The sequence below is a fragment of the Choloepus didactylus genome, chromosome 9, assembly GCF_015220235.1.
Source record: "Choloepus didactylus isolate mChoDid1 chromosome 9, mChoDid1.pri, whole genome shotgun sequence".
NCBI classification, from domain to species: domain Eukaryota; kingdom Metazoa; phylum Chordata; class Mammalia; order Pilosa; family Megalonychidae; genus Choloepus; species Choloepus didactylus.
This window is the reverse complement of record NC_051315.1, coordinates 107516646-107532138: the sequence shown is the minus strand read 5'-3', so window position 1 is coordinate 107532138 and position 15493 is coordinate 107516646. Positions and strand designations below refer to the sequence as shown.

General features: G+C 35.9%; 1 protein-coding gene across 7 annotated transcripts in view; it reads left to right on the top strand.

The window, feature by feature from the left end:
* Nucleotides 1-15493, top strand: part of BARD1 (BRCA1 associated RING domain 1) — a 102112-nt gene that overhangs the window by 25635 nt on the left and 60984 nt on the right. For 3 of the 7 annotated variants that reach the window (XM_037850128.1, XM_037850129.1, XM_037850130.1), the window contains one exon: nt 368-519. The exons of 2 other annotated variants lie outside the window; for them this stretch is intronic. In XM_037850128.1, the coding sequence (XP_037706056.1) occupies nt 368-519 (152 nt within the window). Of the gene's footprint in view, nt 1-367; nt 520-5011; nt 5216-8778; nt 8837-15493 lie in introns of those variants that run through there. 2 more of the 7 variants (XM_037850131.1, XM_037850133.1) reach the window with 2 other exon arrangements.

Here is a 15493-nt window from a genome sequence, read left to right as displayed (position 1 = left end):
AGGACAGGTTGACCTGCTTGTTTGCTATGCATTAGGTACTAAAGCTGTTTGTTTCCTTCTCTCTCCTCTCACCCTTTAGAAGCTATAGATAAATTTGCAGGGAAAAATTATGCAACCTGATTTCAGCCTAAGTTAAGTCTCTTCGTAGCAAATTATATAAGGAACTTTAGATTTAGATTTTATGTATATGTTTCAAACTTTCTCAAAAACACTATTTTAACAAGTATTTTACAATTGACCATTGTTAAAACAACCTCTGCTTCATGCTTTATTTACTTGTGATCAAACTCTATTTTTTGTTTTTTTTGGAATTCAAATCCTGCTGAATGCTTCTCAATATTTTGTTTGTTTGTTTATCCTTTATAAGCAATTGTGTAAGTGACTGCATTGGAACAGAATGTCCAGTGTGTAATACCCCAGCCTGGATACAAGATGTGAAGATAAATAGACAATTGGACAGCATGATCCAACTTTGTAGTAAGCTTCGAAATTTGCTCCATGACAATAAGCTTTCAAAAGGTGAGAAATACTACTCTTTCTCTTGGTGAAATAACTGATAAGTTCATATTGATTTTATAAAGTATGTAAAAGGAGCTATCAGGAATTCTGAATGCCATATTTCAGACTTTAAGAGCTATAGCGTTTAAAATCTTTTGAGGTAATGATAGTTATCTTAGAAATAATTAAGTATAACTCCCTTATTTTATTGATGAGAAACTAAGGTCCAGAGAAATTAAGTGATCTTGCCCAAAGAAACACATATAGTTAGTACCAGAATCACGAGAAGCAGCACACATTTCTTTTGATAGTCAATTCAGAGACTTTTTCACCACTCTATGCTGCCTGCTTTTTATAGTCATGATAATTTCTGCTTAATATATATTGAATAGTGATTTTGTCTTTAATAGTGCTAAACTTGCTTAAATACACTTTTAAAAGATAGAATACAACAATCTTCCAAGAATCACTATTCTAGACTGAATTAATTAGATGAGCACATTTTGTGAGAGAAAATCTAATATTCATTTTCTTCTTTTCTGCTTAAATGAGGGGGTTAATGTTTTTCAGATTGTTCTTAGACTCTGTGTATTAACTATATATCTTCTCATTGTGCTTTCTGCTGAGAACTAATTAGCTGTGGGAATAGTGTAGAGTGATTCGAATCTTCATAATTGCATATTGAAATTGTCTTTATTGACCAGATAGGGTCATTTTAGCTTGTGTTTATAGGAGGACTTTTTCTTGACTGACAGGATGCCAAGAATGATTGGTACTGCTCATCTAACATTGTTAGATTGCTGTTTTGCTGTTTTAAAATCTTTATTCTTAGATTTCCAATGTGGTGTGTTATTGTCAGCTACTAAAGTTGAAATTGATTAGACAAAAAAAAACAAGGCAGATATTGTCTTATTGACCAGAAGTCTTCTCGTTTTCTCTTTCTCTTTTTTTTAAGAATTTAAAGCGTAGTTGCTTATGAAAAGGTTTCTTCATGTGCTTATCGTATCATCGTATTGATGTCCATTCTTTTATAATAATATGTGCAATAGTGATCGTTGTTTTAATCTTTGTTTTATAGTAGTCTGACCATGAATCATCCACTAATCGTTAGATTAAGTATAGAGAGCATGGGTGAAAGTTTTACCTATTTCAGATGTAATGATGTGTGTGCGTGTGTGTGTGTTTATAAAATTAGGGCACTTTCTTAAATTATGGTTATAAACCTCCTTGAGAGCACGGTGAGGAAAATTTTATCATTAATTCATCTGTATTTTCCTTCTTGTTCAAAAACGGTGCTGATAGTGTTTTTTTTCTAGTTCAAAGGATTGGTGTATTGTCTGGTTTACCTCACCCCCACCTTCCACAAATACCATTGATTAGTTCAGGGGTCCTTAATCAAGGGTCCTTGCATCTTTGGCAGTGTTGAGTGGGGAAGGATTAGTGAATCCCTGAGTTAAATGTGAATGTGAAAATGTACATTTTTGTGATAGAGTAGCCTTAATCAGATTCTTTAAGGTTTTAGTCTTTAAAAAGTTAGGATTATTGACAATACATTGACATTTGGAGCTACCTTGAGATTTGTGGCTATCATAGTATTTTGATTTGTCTCTTCTTCTCTTGGTGTATTGCAACATGACATTTTTAATAGTGATAAAGGGGAGCAGAGTAACCCTTGATGGAGTTGACTGCAGCTATTATGGGAGACTGGGATACTGAGTCCTGTGGTCTGCAACGGAGAATAAGAATCTTCCTGAAAAATTTTACTGTAGTTAGTGACTTATGAAACAGTGTGGTTTTCATATTTTGTGGACCATGAATATGAACTGTCTTTATTATTTTGAAATAAAAGAAGTTATTTAGAAAAATTATTGAGTTTAGAATAAGTTTCTGTGTTAGACCTGAGGCCTTTTTGAGTACTGTCTCTAAGTGTAGAGATGGAGATGGGGAGAGAATTATGGTAATTCATTTTCCAAAGGCCATTGTGTGTTTCTTTTCCTTTATTATTACAAGTAACAGTTACTTTATTCTTTACTATGTTTTTAGCAGTGCTTGGTTTCAGGATATTTATTTTAAGATGAATGAAATTTCATTGTTTGGATATCATATAATCAGAATTTTAGGAGCCAGAAGGTCATCTTTAATCCTCTTATTCTGAAGGTGAGGCTATTGAGGACCTAGATTACTTAGATGGACATAGTGTAAGTTCCATGATTACTGTTTGTCATTTAGCACAGTGTTATTGTTAGAAGTATAGGTATTTAGTACATGCTTTTTTAATTGAGTTGATGAAAATTGGTAGGGCTAAGACTAATTCACATCCTAATGGTTTCAACAACTCATCTTATAATGGCAGCATCCTCCTTTACTGCTTGATAGAAAATGATAAGTCCAGAGTATAAATGTACAGAAATATGAATTTCTACCCTGATCTGTAATATCCCTGTTGCAAAATTTTCTTTATTTTAATATAAATTGCATTGTCACCAACTTTTCCTCCCAAAGTCTTCCAAAACAAACTAGTCTTGAGGACATTTGAGATTTTTTTCTAGAACATTTTCCTTTGTTTCTTTATAGTTTTCTATTTAATATATTATATGCAGTGCCCTTATGCTAGTTTATCTCGTAAGTCCTTGTAAGCTAAAGGGGTCCAAGATGACCTTATATAATGAGTAGATAGAACCAACAGTTGAGGACAAATGATGGTTAATCCTTTTTATAATGAAAAAATTGGAAAATGATCTCATTATAAAATAAGACTATTAGATTAAGTGATTTCTAAGGTCTAGCTCCAAAATTGTATGATTCTGATAAATGGTCAAGTGTTGAAGATGAAGAATTAAGCAGAATGGTTGAACATCTCCTACATTTTCTCTATCCTTTTTAAAAACCCTGTAGTTGCCAGTTTATCTTCCAAATGAACCTTGATACTTGCATTTACTATAAAATATATAATTACTGTAATTAAGGTAGGTAATTAGGAAGAACTTGTCAAATCATGGACATGGTATATGGTATACTGGAGAAAAGAGGGCTGATTTATAGTAATACTTTCTAAAATGAGCTTCTAAATACTTGAACAGATTTTTCTCGGTTCAGTGTACTTTAAAGAGAAGAGATTATCTGTCATAAATTTTTCTGACAGCCATTTATGGATAATTTTACCTTATTCTTTATAACATAATCTTCTTTCTGCTAATGGAGTTACAGTTGAAAGTTTTTATTTTCTCTTTCATCCCATCATATTAAATCAGACCTTGCAGGTGCTGGTCACATTTTGTGAAGCATATGTTGGTGTTACTGGCAATAAAAAAGTACTTTGATTATGCTTTCATAGGACCACAATTTTATTTTCTATTTACTGGTTTGAGGAGAAATGCTGGTCTTTCTGTAGCGATTTATGTAGTGTTTCATAGACTCTGTGACTTTTTTATAATAGATGAAGATGAGTATTTGAATAGCTGTGTTGCTGTTGTCTGTTTATTGTTTTTTTTTTTTAAATAGGAACCGAATACTTCTTGACATACAAAATAATCATTCTCCAATGAAGTCGTTAATGTTGCACAGATGGTAGCAAGTACTTTCCTTTGATTTCTAATAAGGGACTGGTTTGTCAAAGAGATTTCTCAACTTCTGTTGTGAAACCTATAATAAAGAGTAATTTGAAAGGCACACAATGTACCTCATTATAATTCTTTGATGTAGATTAATGAGAGCTAAATCACATTTTCTAATTGCTTCTCTTTTCTATAGTTTATTATTAATTTTTAAAGAAAAACCTACCCTAGCAGCTCCTTAGCAACATGTGCATCTCTATTCCTCGACATTTTGGAGTCTACTCGAAAATATTTAAATTTAGAGAATTCTTTTAAATGTCTTCATTAAGGAATTTACTATGTAGAGGAAAGACCAATATTTTTTTGCTTGAACTGAATAAGATAATTTATCATGCTCAGAAGCATTCACCTAAAAAACTGTTGTGGGTATTAATAGTATGATTTATGATTTATGTTCCAGCAGCGTTGTTTTTGCTTTTTACAGTCTTTCTTAGATATGCTGCATAAAATCCCAAATTTATAATTGTAAATTGCTGTTGTGGTCCCTGCTTAGTTATACCAAGATATATAATTCAAATCTTATTCAGTAAAGTTATTTTTACTGGAAGATTAGTGAAATTATTGTGTACATGTAAATTACATGAATACATACATTTACTCCTTTATAAGTTAGGAAGTATGTAACCTGAGTGAGAAATTTATTATTATTTTAGATTTAGTTTTTTTTTTTTTTTTTAGTGGATTGTTTTGCTACCATTTTAAGACTTAATTTTCCTTCAGTGCCTAATTCTGCATTGTGTTAAGCATTATAAACATTGAGGACTTAAGAATTTTGACTTATTTTTAATTGAAAATGTCGCCATGTATGTTTAAAATAAAAAAAGAAAGAAAGAAATAATAGCTTTTACAGACTGCCAGAGGATTAACCTTTAAGTCTTTGTAATCCTGAGTCTTTTTTAAAAGAGTAATCCTGGTAACATTTTATTTTGACCTTTCCTTTAGATTTGAGATTATATCAGAAATGGCTTGCTTTTGAAATCTACTTATCACTGCAGAGAAAAAAACCTTGTTGAATTTAGACATAAAGTCTCTCTGTGGATAGATACGTCATTCTTATTGTTTGGATTTCCAAGATCCTTTCTTAATAATACTTTGTGAACCAGGTAATGTTTTTCAACTAGGACCTAAAAAGGGTGTCTGCCATTATTCAGATACACACACCTGCTTCCATCCAGGGTTATCACTTTACTATCTTTCCAGTGTCATGCCTCCATTTCCACTAGGAGGGAGTGATGGTTTCTCTGGAGTTGAGTGTGGTTTGACTAAATTCTTTTGCTAGTCCTAGATCAGATCTGAAATTTCTACTGAGTTAAATACTAATTTGTTTCTCAAATTCCCCTATTTTTCATTTTTTCTTACCTGATTAAGATGGCTGTCTTTTCTCTTTTTTCAGTGGCTTAAAACAATGGCTATGCTATTATTTTATGGATTTGGTGGTTCTGAAATTGGGAAAGGGCTTAGCAGAGATGGTTTTTTCTGATCCATGATGTCTAGGGCTTTAGCTGGGAAGAACAAATGCTGGGTGGTGACTTGACAGCTGGTTTACCCACATGTTTGAGAGTTGATGGTAGCTGTTTTCTGGGTCCTCAGTTGGGGCTGTCAGCTAGAACTTACACATGACTCCTCCATGTGGTTTCATGGGCCTCTTCACAATATAGTGGCTGGATTCTAATTGTGTGTCCCAAGAGAAGGAGGTCAGAGCTATATCATGTTTTATGACCTAGCATCAGAAGTCACACAGCATCCCTACCTTTGTCTTCACAGGCCTGCCCAGATTCAGGGGGTGGAACGTATATGCCCATCTCTCAATTGGTGGAGTATTAAAGTCACATTGCAAGAAGAGTATGTGCTTTCAGCGATTTTGTTGAAAAATACCGTCTGCCATGTGGTGCTTACCCCAAAGTCATATTTGCTCCACTTTCATTTTCAATGTGCAGTCTGTTTCTATACTCAAGAAACATGAGGTGAAGAAGGGATTTTCGACTTGAGCAAAGATTTTAGTATGGTATTCCTCTGGTGCATTAATAGTTTTAAGCTGGTAAAATAAAATGCTCTGTGGGAAGAAAAAGATATCTAAAAGGAATCAAAAAATAATATTTCATAACTTCCTTCTTTCTTGCTAATATTTTAAGACATGAAAATGTTGAAAAGAAATTTATTCCTCAAGACAGTAAGAAAAATGGAATTAAAATTATGTTGCATGTCTTAAGTATAACAACTTTTCAAGAATAAGCACACTTGAAAATTATATATAATACCTTAAACATCAGACACTTTTGTTTCCCACACATTAAATGTTATAGTTCTTAGGAGTGAAATGCACTATAGCCATTGGGTTTCTTCTTTAAAGTACCTTAAGTTTAAACTCAGTATCATTAAAATTCTTTTTGGGGTTCATAATATAAGAAAAGTTTTATACAGAGTTCACTTCTGCTCGAGTGAGGGTGACTTCTCAGGAGAAAAACAATTTGGGTAGTTTCCCTTTTCTTTTCCTTATTTTTTGATAGGACAAATGAAACATGTTCCAAGTGGTCTAGTTGATCAGAGTTGATTGTCAAGTCTGTGTTAATTTGGAGATTGATTGTCAGGCAACATGAAATCGTTTGTTAATCATTATTGTTAATTCTGTCAGATTGGTGTTTTTTAAGTTTTCCTGACTTTTGTATGTTCATTTTTGTATCTGCAATGACCTCTTGAAAATCCACTTCTGTTGTGGAGAGAAGACCATTGGACTGAGAGTGAGGAGAACTCCCCCTTTTCCCTCCCTCTCCTCTTTCCTTCCCTTTGCTCCTTCCTTCCTTTCCCTCTTAACTTTAGGTCCTCATCTTTAAAATGAGAGAATTGGACTAGAGTATCTTCAAGTTTTTTCTAGCCCTTAAAATTAATTCTCACATTCCTTGTATAATTATTTGTCAAGATTTAGAAAAGAGTATCAAAGAATTAATTCATCAGTACTTTCTGTGCACCTTTTATGTGCTCAGTACATGTGCTGGGCTCATCTAGGTCAGTTTTATATGTGTAAAGGTTGGGGAAGAGAGGAAAAAATTTAAAGAGATTATTCTTTTAAGAAAATGAAAACACTTAAAACAAGGTAAGATAGCTTGAAGAGATTTGAGTTTCAGAATCAGAAAAGTGAATGACTTGTACAGATCATTCAGGGAATATTTCTTGAGCATATATTAAAGAGCAAATTTGTTAGGTCTAAAATGTACACTTGCAGAGATTATAATATGTAGTTAACTTAGTGAAAACTTTTAATATTTACTTAGTAAAAGCAGTCTTGAGTTCAAATACCAGCTCCATCAGCAACTAGGTATATAACCTTACACAAGTTTTGGTTTTCATGGTTTAATTTACACAAGAAATGTAAGAGAACATTCTCTTTGCAACCAATTAAATGGTGTAAAAGTGAGTCTGTACAGTAAAATGTGAATGTTCACCTTTATTCTTTTCCCCCAACTGAGAAGCAAAATAATCCCTTTTGTTTTCATAAAAATACTCTTGTTGTTTAACCTTCTAGTCCTTTTTTATGAGTTTATGAAAATATGTGACCATGTATCCAACAGAATTTTAGAAATTTGAATGGGGTTGCTAAACTTGGAACTGTCTTAAAAATCTTTGCCTATCAGTTGAGACATTTAATGAGTTTCTATAGTATAAACGTTCGAGAGTTATTGAAATGGTTCCCCAATTGATGAATATTGACCTTTTCTCTCATTTTTTCTGTTGTAAATATTGAGACAATTAACATTTTTGTAACATTCTATTGATGATCTCATTCTGAATGTGTTTTCTTATTTCTTTAATAACAGCTTTTTTTTAAAGCTAAAAATGTTTATTGCAAAATACTGTAGTTCAAGAAAAATTACATCCACATGGATCACACATTTTGGATGCAATTTATGTAAAATGCAGTTTTCCTTCATAAACCATATATCAGAGAATTTTCCAAGCATCAGCTTGAATATTATTAACATATACCTAAAATGACAACATATAAAACTTTAGGATTAAAATAAAAGGGTAAGTGTAAAATGTAAGGTTCTTTATGTGTGTCTGTACACACTCAGTTCCTTAGAAATTCAGCTTTTTATTAAAGTGAACTAGACCTTAATCAGACCAGCTAGATTAATAAGTATCTCATCTTACTATAATTATTTTCCTTAATGAAAGCAGATGGAATCCATTTTGAAAGAAAAAATAGTATTTAATAACTGCTTTTTATTGTTATTTTTCCTTCTACTTCCTTAGATTTGTTTTATACCTTTTCTAGCTTCTTGAATGGAGAACTTGGTTATTTGTTTTCCGTCTTTTTTTTCTAAAGTGCATTTATATGTTTTCCTTTGACTACTGCTTTTACCACTTTCATCAGGTTATTAGCAAGTTTTGAGATACAGTGCTTACATTGCCATTTATTTAAAAATAGCTTATAATTTCTACTTTAATTTAATTTGTAATTGAAGACTTATTCAGGAGGGCTTTAAAATTTTCGAAGAAGTGTGAGGAGGCTAGAGAATCTGGTGCTGTAGTTTCTAATGTAATTGCACTGTATCAAAGAATGTAGCTTGTGTGATTTCTACATTTTGTAATTTGAGACTTTTTTTTTGGTGTGATACATAGCCACTTATTTTGATCCTTTTCCATTTGTCAAGAACTGTGCAGGGTCTAGAATGTTACTCTACCTACAAAATACCCAGTATCTGATTAATGGATCCTAGCAGAAGGTAAGACTCCTGGGTCAGAGACAAAGGATTTTATTACTCAGGGCAAAAGCTTCATGTTAGTTTGCATTGTCCTGTGGTGGGCAATAATGCAAAGGGCCTGTCATGGATTCCTTTACACACATTGGGTTGCATCATAGGAAAGGAACTGTAAGCTTGGGACTTCACTGCTCTTATTAAAAGCAGATGTAAAGATGTAAGCTTGCTGTTTGTCCAGGAGGAGACACTGCATAACCCTCGGAGTTGCTCTTTCTGAACAGTCCTGGGAAATGGCCAAAGTAAAGAGTCACCAGGGCCTCGTATTTTTAACATATCCTGCAAGAACATCCAGGGATGTTTAGGGCCTCTGGCAGATTGTCTGCCCCAACCCCAGTGTTCTTCTAGGTGAATTCAGGGGTATAAGCCAGGATCATACGGATCTTCCTGTCACCTTCTCGTCCTCTCCTTTTGTTTTCATTTCAACAACAAATCCCTTAAAATTTCCCTCAAATGTTTTACAAATCATTCTACTTCTTTCTTTTTATACCACCACCTTCCCAATCTGTCATCTACTTACCTTGGCCCCTGTTTTAGTTTGTGAGAAGTGCTATAACAAAGTACCATAGATTGGGTGGTTTAAAACAACAAGAATTTATTGTCTCACAGTTCTGGAGGCTAGAAGTCCAAAATCAAGATGTTGGTAGGGTCATGTTCCAACATGGATCTGTTCCAAAGTCTTTGCCCTAGCCTTTGGCCATTACTGATGGCCATCCATGGCATCCTCTGCCTCAGTCATCACTTGGCCATCTCCCCTATGTCTGTCTAATTTCCTCTCCTTAAAGGACACCTGTTATATGGATTGGAGCTCATCGTAATCCAGTTTGGGCTCATTTTAACTAATAACATCTTCAAAGATCCATTTTCCAAATAGGGTCACATTCATGGGATGGGGAATTAGGGTATGAATATATCTTTGGGGGGGGTACACAATTCAAAACAGCCTCTTAATGATTATTTTTGCATCCACTCTTGCCCTCCTCCAATCAGTTCTTTCACACTGCATTCAGAGGGATCTTTTAAAACAGATCTAGTCATGCCGTCTTAAATGCTTAGTGGTTTACCATTGCTCTTAGCATAAGTATCAAAATCCTTAATATTGTCGGCAAGATTTTGCATAGTCTGGCTCTTGCCTATTTTCATGGCCTCATCTTTATAACCACATTCTGCCCTGTTTTCTACAAGCCATATATACTGACGGTCTTTCAGTACACTAAATATAGGTTTTCCTGATACTGGAACTCTTGGCCTTGTCAATTCATAATTCTTCAGATTTCATATCTGACTCATCTCACCATTCCCAGTGCTACAATTTTACTCAGCCACTGTGATCTTTCTCTTGGATAGTAGCCACATAATTGGTCTCACTGTGTCCAGTCTTACCTTTCTGATGTTCCTCCTTTGCTTAACAGCAGAATGATCATTCTAAAGCATAAAGTCTGACTAAGATACAGGTTTCTTTATCTGAATTATAAGAATCTATTCATTCATTCATTCATTCATTTAATATTAGTTGAGCATCTACTGTGTACCAGACACTATTCTGGGCACTGGGGATTCAGCAGTATGGGTGGATAGACAAAAAAAAAAAAAAAGAAAATTCTTGCTTTTCCAGAGCTTATATTCTAATAGAGAAAGAAAGAGTTTATAACTTTAAATAGAGTTTCAGGGATGGTCTCACAAAAATGTGACATTTGAGCAGCCACCTAAAGTTGGTGAAGGAGTGAGTGGTGCAGATATTTGGGGAAGAGTTTTCCAGGCAAAGGGCCAGCAAGTGCAAAGGCTTTGGGGCAGAAGCCTGTAGGTGTGCTCGATGAACAACAAGAAGGCCCATGTGGCTGGAGCAGAATGAGTAAGGAGGAGAGTGTAGGAGATGAGATGAGGAAGGTAATGGAAGATGAGGTTGTTTCTGGCCTTGTCGACAATTGTTACGACTTTGGCTTTTATTCAGGATGAAACTGGAGGTGTCTGGGTGGTATTAAGTGACATGGTCCCTCTTAAATTATAAAAGGATCACTGGCCATGTCAAGAATAGACCTATGGAGGAGGCAAGGACATAATCAGGGAAATTACTTAGCAGGCTATTGTATTAATTTAGCATGAGATGATAGTGTTTTGGACCTTGGTGACAGCGGTGGAAGTTAAGAAATGGTCAGATTTTGGATGTACTTTGAAGTTAGAACTGATGTTTTATTTCCTGAGATGGGAAAATTTGTAGGTGGATTAGGTTTGGGAGGGCACGGATGAGGAGCTCGGTTTTGCTCATGTTCAGCGTGAGGTGCCTGCTGGAAGTAGACATCCAGGTGGAGTAGTTAAGTAAGTAGTTGAATTTGGAGTCTGCAGTTCAGGGAAGGGGTCTGGGTTGCACATATACATTTGGAGTTGTGGTATATATTTATATTTTAAAAAAACAGCTGAGACTGAGCTGCTTACAGGATGCTTCCTGTTCATCTGTGTGGCCTCTCTTCCTCCATTTTCTGTTCCCTTCTCCAGACTACAGCCTCATCAGTTTACTATCCCTTAAATACACTGAATTTGTTCCCATCTTCAGACCTTTCTACTTGTTCTTTCCGCTTCAGAAACTTTCCTATATCTTGCCATGACTGTTTCCTTTCCACTGTTTAGTTCTCAACACAGAAGGCAGCTGCTGAGAGACCTTCCCTGATAACTTTAGCCAAAGCAGCAAGGTGTTTGTTTGCAAGAGTGTTCACCCACAAAAGTGTCACTTAAAGACAGTTGTTCTTCTTTTTTAAAACTCTACTGAAGCTTAGTGTTTTAATTCTTGATTATAAATATGTACTTAAAAATTTTTTTTGGAAGTATAATATACATAGGCCGAAGTGTATAGCTTAATGATTTTTCACAAACTGAACTCACCCAGGACAAGAAATAATACGCTAGAAGCTGCTCCTGTGTCCCCTTGCAGACACTGCCTCCTTCCCCAACTCAGGATAACCACTATCCTGGCTCCTCACACATTAGGCTAGTTTTGGCTGACTTTGTATTTTATGTAAGTGGAAACCTACAATATGGATTCTTTTGTATCTGACTTTTCTCAAGATTATGTTTGAGTATGTAGTTATAGTTCAGTCATTCTCATTATTTGGCTTATATTGTTTGAGGTTATGTTAGAAGGTACTGTTTTAGTTTGCTAGGCTGCTGAAAGCAAATACTATAAAATGGCTTGGCTTTTTTTTTTTTTTTTTTATTGAGATTGTTCAGATACCATACAACTATCCAAAGATCCAAAATGTACAATCACTTGCCCACGGCACCACCATACAGCTGTGCATCGATCAACACAATTATTTTTTTTTCAATTTTTAGAACATTTTCACTACTCCAGAAAAGAAACAAAGACAAAAAAAAAGGAAACTCACATCCTCCCATAACCCGCCCACCCCTCCGTTATTGATTCAGTTTTGGTATAGTACATTTGATACTGTTGATGAAAGAATGTTAAAATACTACTAACTGTAGTATATAGTTTGCAATAGGTATATATTTATTCCCTATATGCCTCTCTATTATTAACCTCTAGTTATAGTGACATACATTTGTTCTAGTTCGTGAGAGAGATTTCTAATATTTGTATAGTTAATCACGGACATTGTCCACCACAAGATTCACTGTTTTATACATTCCCATCTTTTAACCTCCAACTTTCCTTCTGGTGACATGCGTGACTCTGAGCTTACCCTTTCCACCACCTTCACACACCTTTTAGCACTGTTAGTTATTCTCATTACATGCTACCATCACCCCTGTCCATTTCCAAATATTTAAGTTCACCCTAGTTGAATATTCTGCTCATAATAAGCTCCCCATTCTTTAGCCTCATTCTACATCCTGGTAACTTATATTTCATGTCTATGAGTTTACATGTTATAATTAGTTCATATCAGTGAGACCCTGCAATTTTTTCCTTTATGTGTCTGTCTTATTTCACTCAGTATAGTGCCCTCAGGGTTTCTTCATCAACCTATTTCTTTTAAGATGGTTTTGTTCAAACACTATACATTCTGTCCTAAGTAAACAATCATTGATTCCCCGTATAGTCACACATTTATGTATTGAGCACCATCGCCACTCTCTATATAAGGACATTTCTTCCACAAAGACAGAGGAAGAGTCAAAGAAGGCAGACAGGCAAAAGAAAAAGGTAAGAGAGAGAAAAACAAACAAATAAACAAAAAACTTGATAGCTAGAAGGTGACAAAAGGAAAGATAGCATTAACCTGAAGTAGAATGAAGAGTCAGCATCACCAGTGCCAGGAGTCCCATACCCTTCCCCTATTCCCCCCTCCCCCTCCATATGCATTTAGCTTTGGTATATTGCTTTTGTTACATTAAAGGAAGCATAATACAATGTTTCTGTTAATTCTGGCCTCTAGTTTGCATTGATTGTATTTCCCCCCAGTCCCACCCTATTTTTAACACCTAGCGATGTTGACATTCATTTGTTCTATCTCATGTAGAAACATATTTGTACCTTTTATTACAATTGTTGAGCATCCTAGGTTTCCCTGAGTTACACAGTCCCAGTCTTTATTGTTCGTCTTTTGTTCTGGTGTCTCACATGATCCCAGCCTTCCTCTTTCAACCATATTCACAGTCATCTTTGTTCAATGTACTTACATTGCTGTGCTACTATCTCCCAAAATTGTTTTCCAAACCTCTCACTCCTGTCTTTTCCTTTCTGTCTGCAGTGCTTCCTTTAGTGTTTCTTGTAGAGCAGGTTTCTTGTTCACAAACTCGGTCATTGTCTGTCAGAGAATATTTTAAGCTTTCCCTCATATCTGAAGGATAGTTTTGCTGGATATAGGATTCTTGGTTGGTGGTTTTTCTCTTTCAGTATCTTAAATATATCACCCCACTTCCTTCTTGCCTCCATGGTTTCTATTGAGAAATCCACACATAGCCTTATCAAGCTTCCTTTGTATGTGATAGATCGTTTCTCTCTTGCTGCTTTCAGGATTCTCTTTATCTTTGATGTTTGATAATCTGATTATTAAGTGTCTTGGCGTAGGCCTATTCAGATCTGTTCTGTTTGGGGTACGCTGCGCTTCTTGGATCCGTAGTTTTATGTCTTTCATAAGAGATGGGAAATTTTCATTGATTATTTCTTCTATTATTGCTTCTGCCCCTTTTCCCTTCTCTTCTCCTTCTGGGACACCAATGACATGTTAATTCTTGCTTTTCGTTTTGTCTTTAAGTTCCCGGAATTGATGCTTGTATTTTTCCATTCTTTTCTCTATCTGTTCTTTTGTGTGTAGGCTTTCAGGTGCCTTGTTCTTCAGTTCCTGAGTGTTTTCTTCTGCCTTTTGAGATTTGCTGTTGTATGTTTCCATTGTGTCTTTCATCTCTTATGTTGTGCCTTTCATTTCCGTAGATTCCGCCAGTTGGTTTTTTGAACTTTCGATTTCTACCTTACGTATGTCCTGTGTTTTCATTATGTGGTTCATCTCTTTTGCCGTATTGTCCCTAAACTTTTTGAATTGACTTATTATTAGTTGTCTCAATTCCTGCATCACAGTTGAAGTGCAAGTTTGTTCCCCTGACTGGGCCATATCTCATTTTTCTTGGTGTAGGTTGTAGTTCTCTGTTTTCTAGGCATGGTTTCCTTGGTTACCCCAGTCAGGCCTCCCCAGACCAGAATGGGCTAAGGTCCCAGAAGGAAGAAATATTCAGTATCCAGTTTCCCCGAGGGTGTGTCTTAGAAAATTGGTACACCCTCTGATGCCTCTGGTCACTGTGCTTTTCTGCCCAGCAGGTGGCGCCTGTTAGCCTATAATTCTTGCCTGGTGTAAGTTCTGAATGGAAGGCAGGTAGTAGAGCAAGGCCCCACCCCTTTCCTCTTAGAGAAGATAGATGCCCTAGGGGGAGGTCATTAGCATTTCAATGGTCTCTCTCTGCCTGTGCCACACCCCTGTCTGGGTCACAGAACTGGGAACTGAAAATGGCTGAGGCTTTCTCCACTGAGTCGAAAAAGGAACAGAGCTAGCGCAAAGCGACCCTCCGGCTCTCCAAGGTCAGTCATCACCCAAAGCCTCTGTCTACTTGTTGGGGATTTGTACCTCGTAGTGAGCAGTTCACACTTGCTAATTAAAACCCCAGTTGGAGCTCAGCTTGAGCTGTATTCGCTTGCTGGGAGAAAGCTTCTCTCTGGCACCACGAGGCTTTGTAGCTCGGGCTGTGGGGGAGGGGTCTCCCAATTTGGATCCGCAGTTGTAATTTACGGATTTTATGCTGTGATCTCAGGCATTCCTCCCAGTTCAGGTTGGTGTATGATGAGTGGACGGTCATGTTTGTCCCCCTGCAGTTATTCCGGATTATTTGCTACTTGTTTCTGGTTTTTTTTTAGTTGTTCCAGGGGGACTACTTAGCTTCCACTCCTCTCTATGCCGCCATGTTAGATCATCATCTGGGTTGGCTTTTAACAATGGGAATTTATTAGTTTATGGTTTGAGGCTGTGAAAAATGTCCAAATCAAGGCAAGGTGATGCTTTCTTCCTATAGACTGACTGCCGGTGATCCTTGGGTCCTCTGCCACATGGCATGGCACATGACGGTATCTGCTGGTCTCTCCCTTCTTTTCTAGGTTTTCTTGCTTTCAGCTTCTTG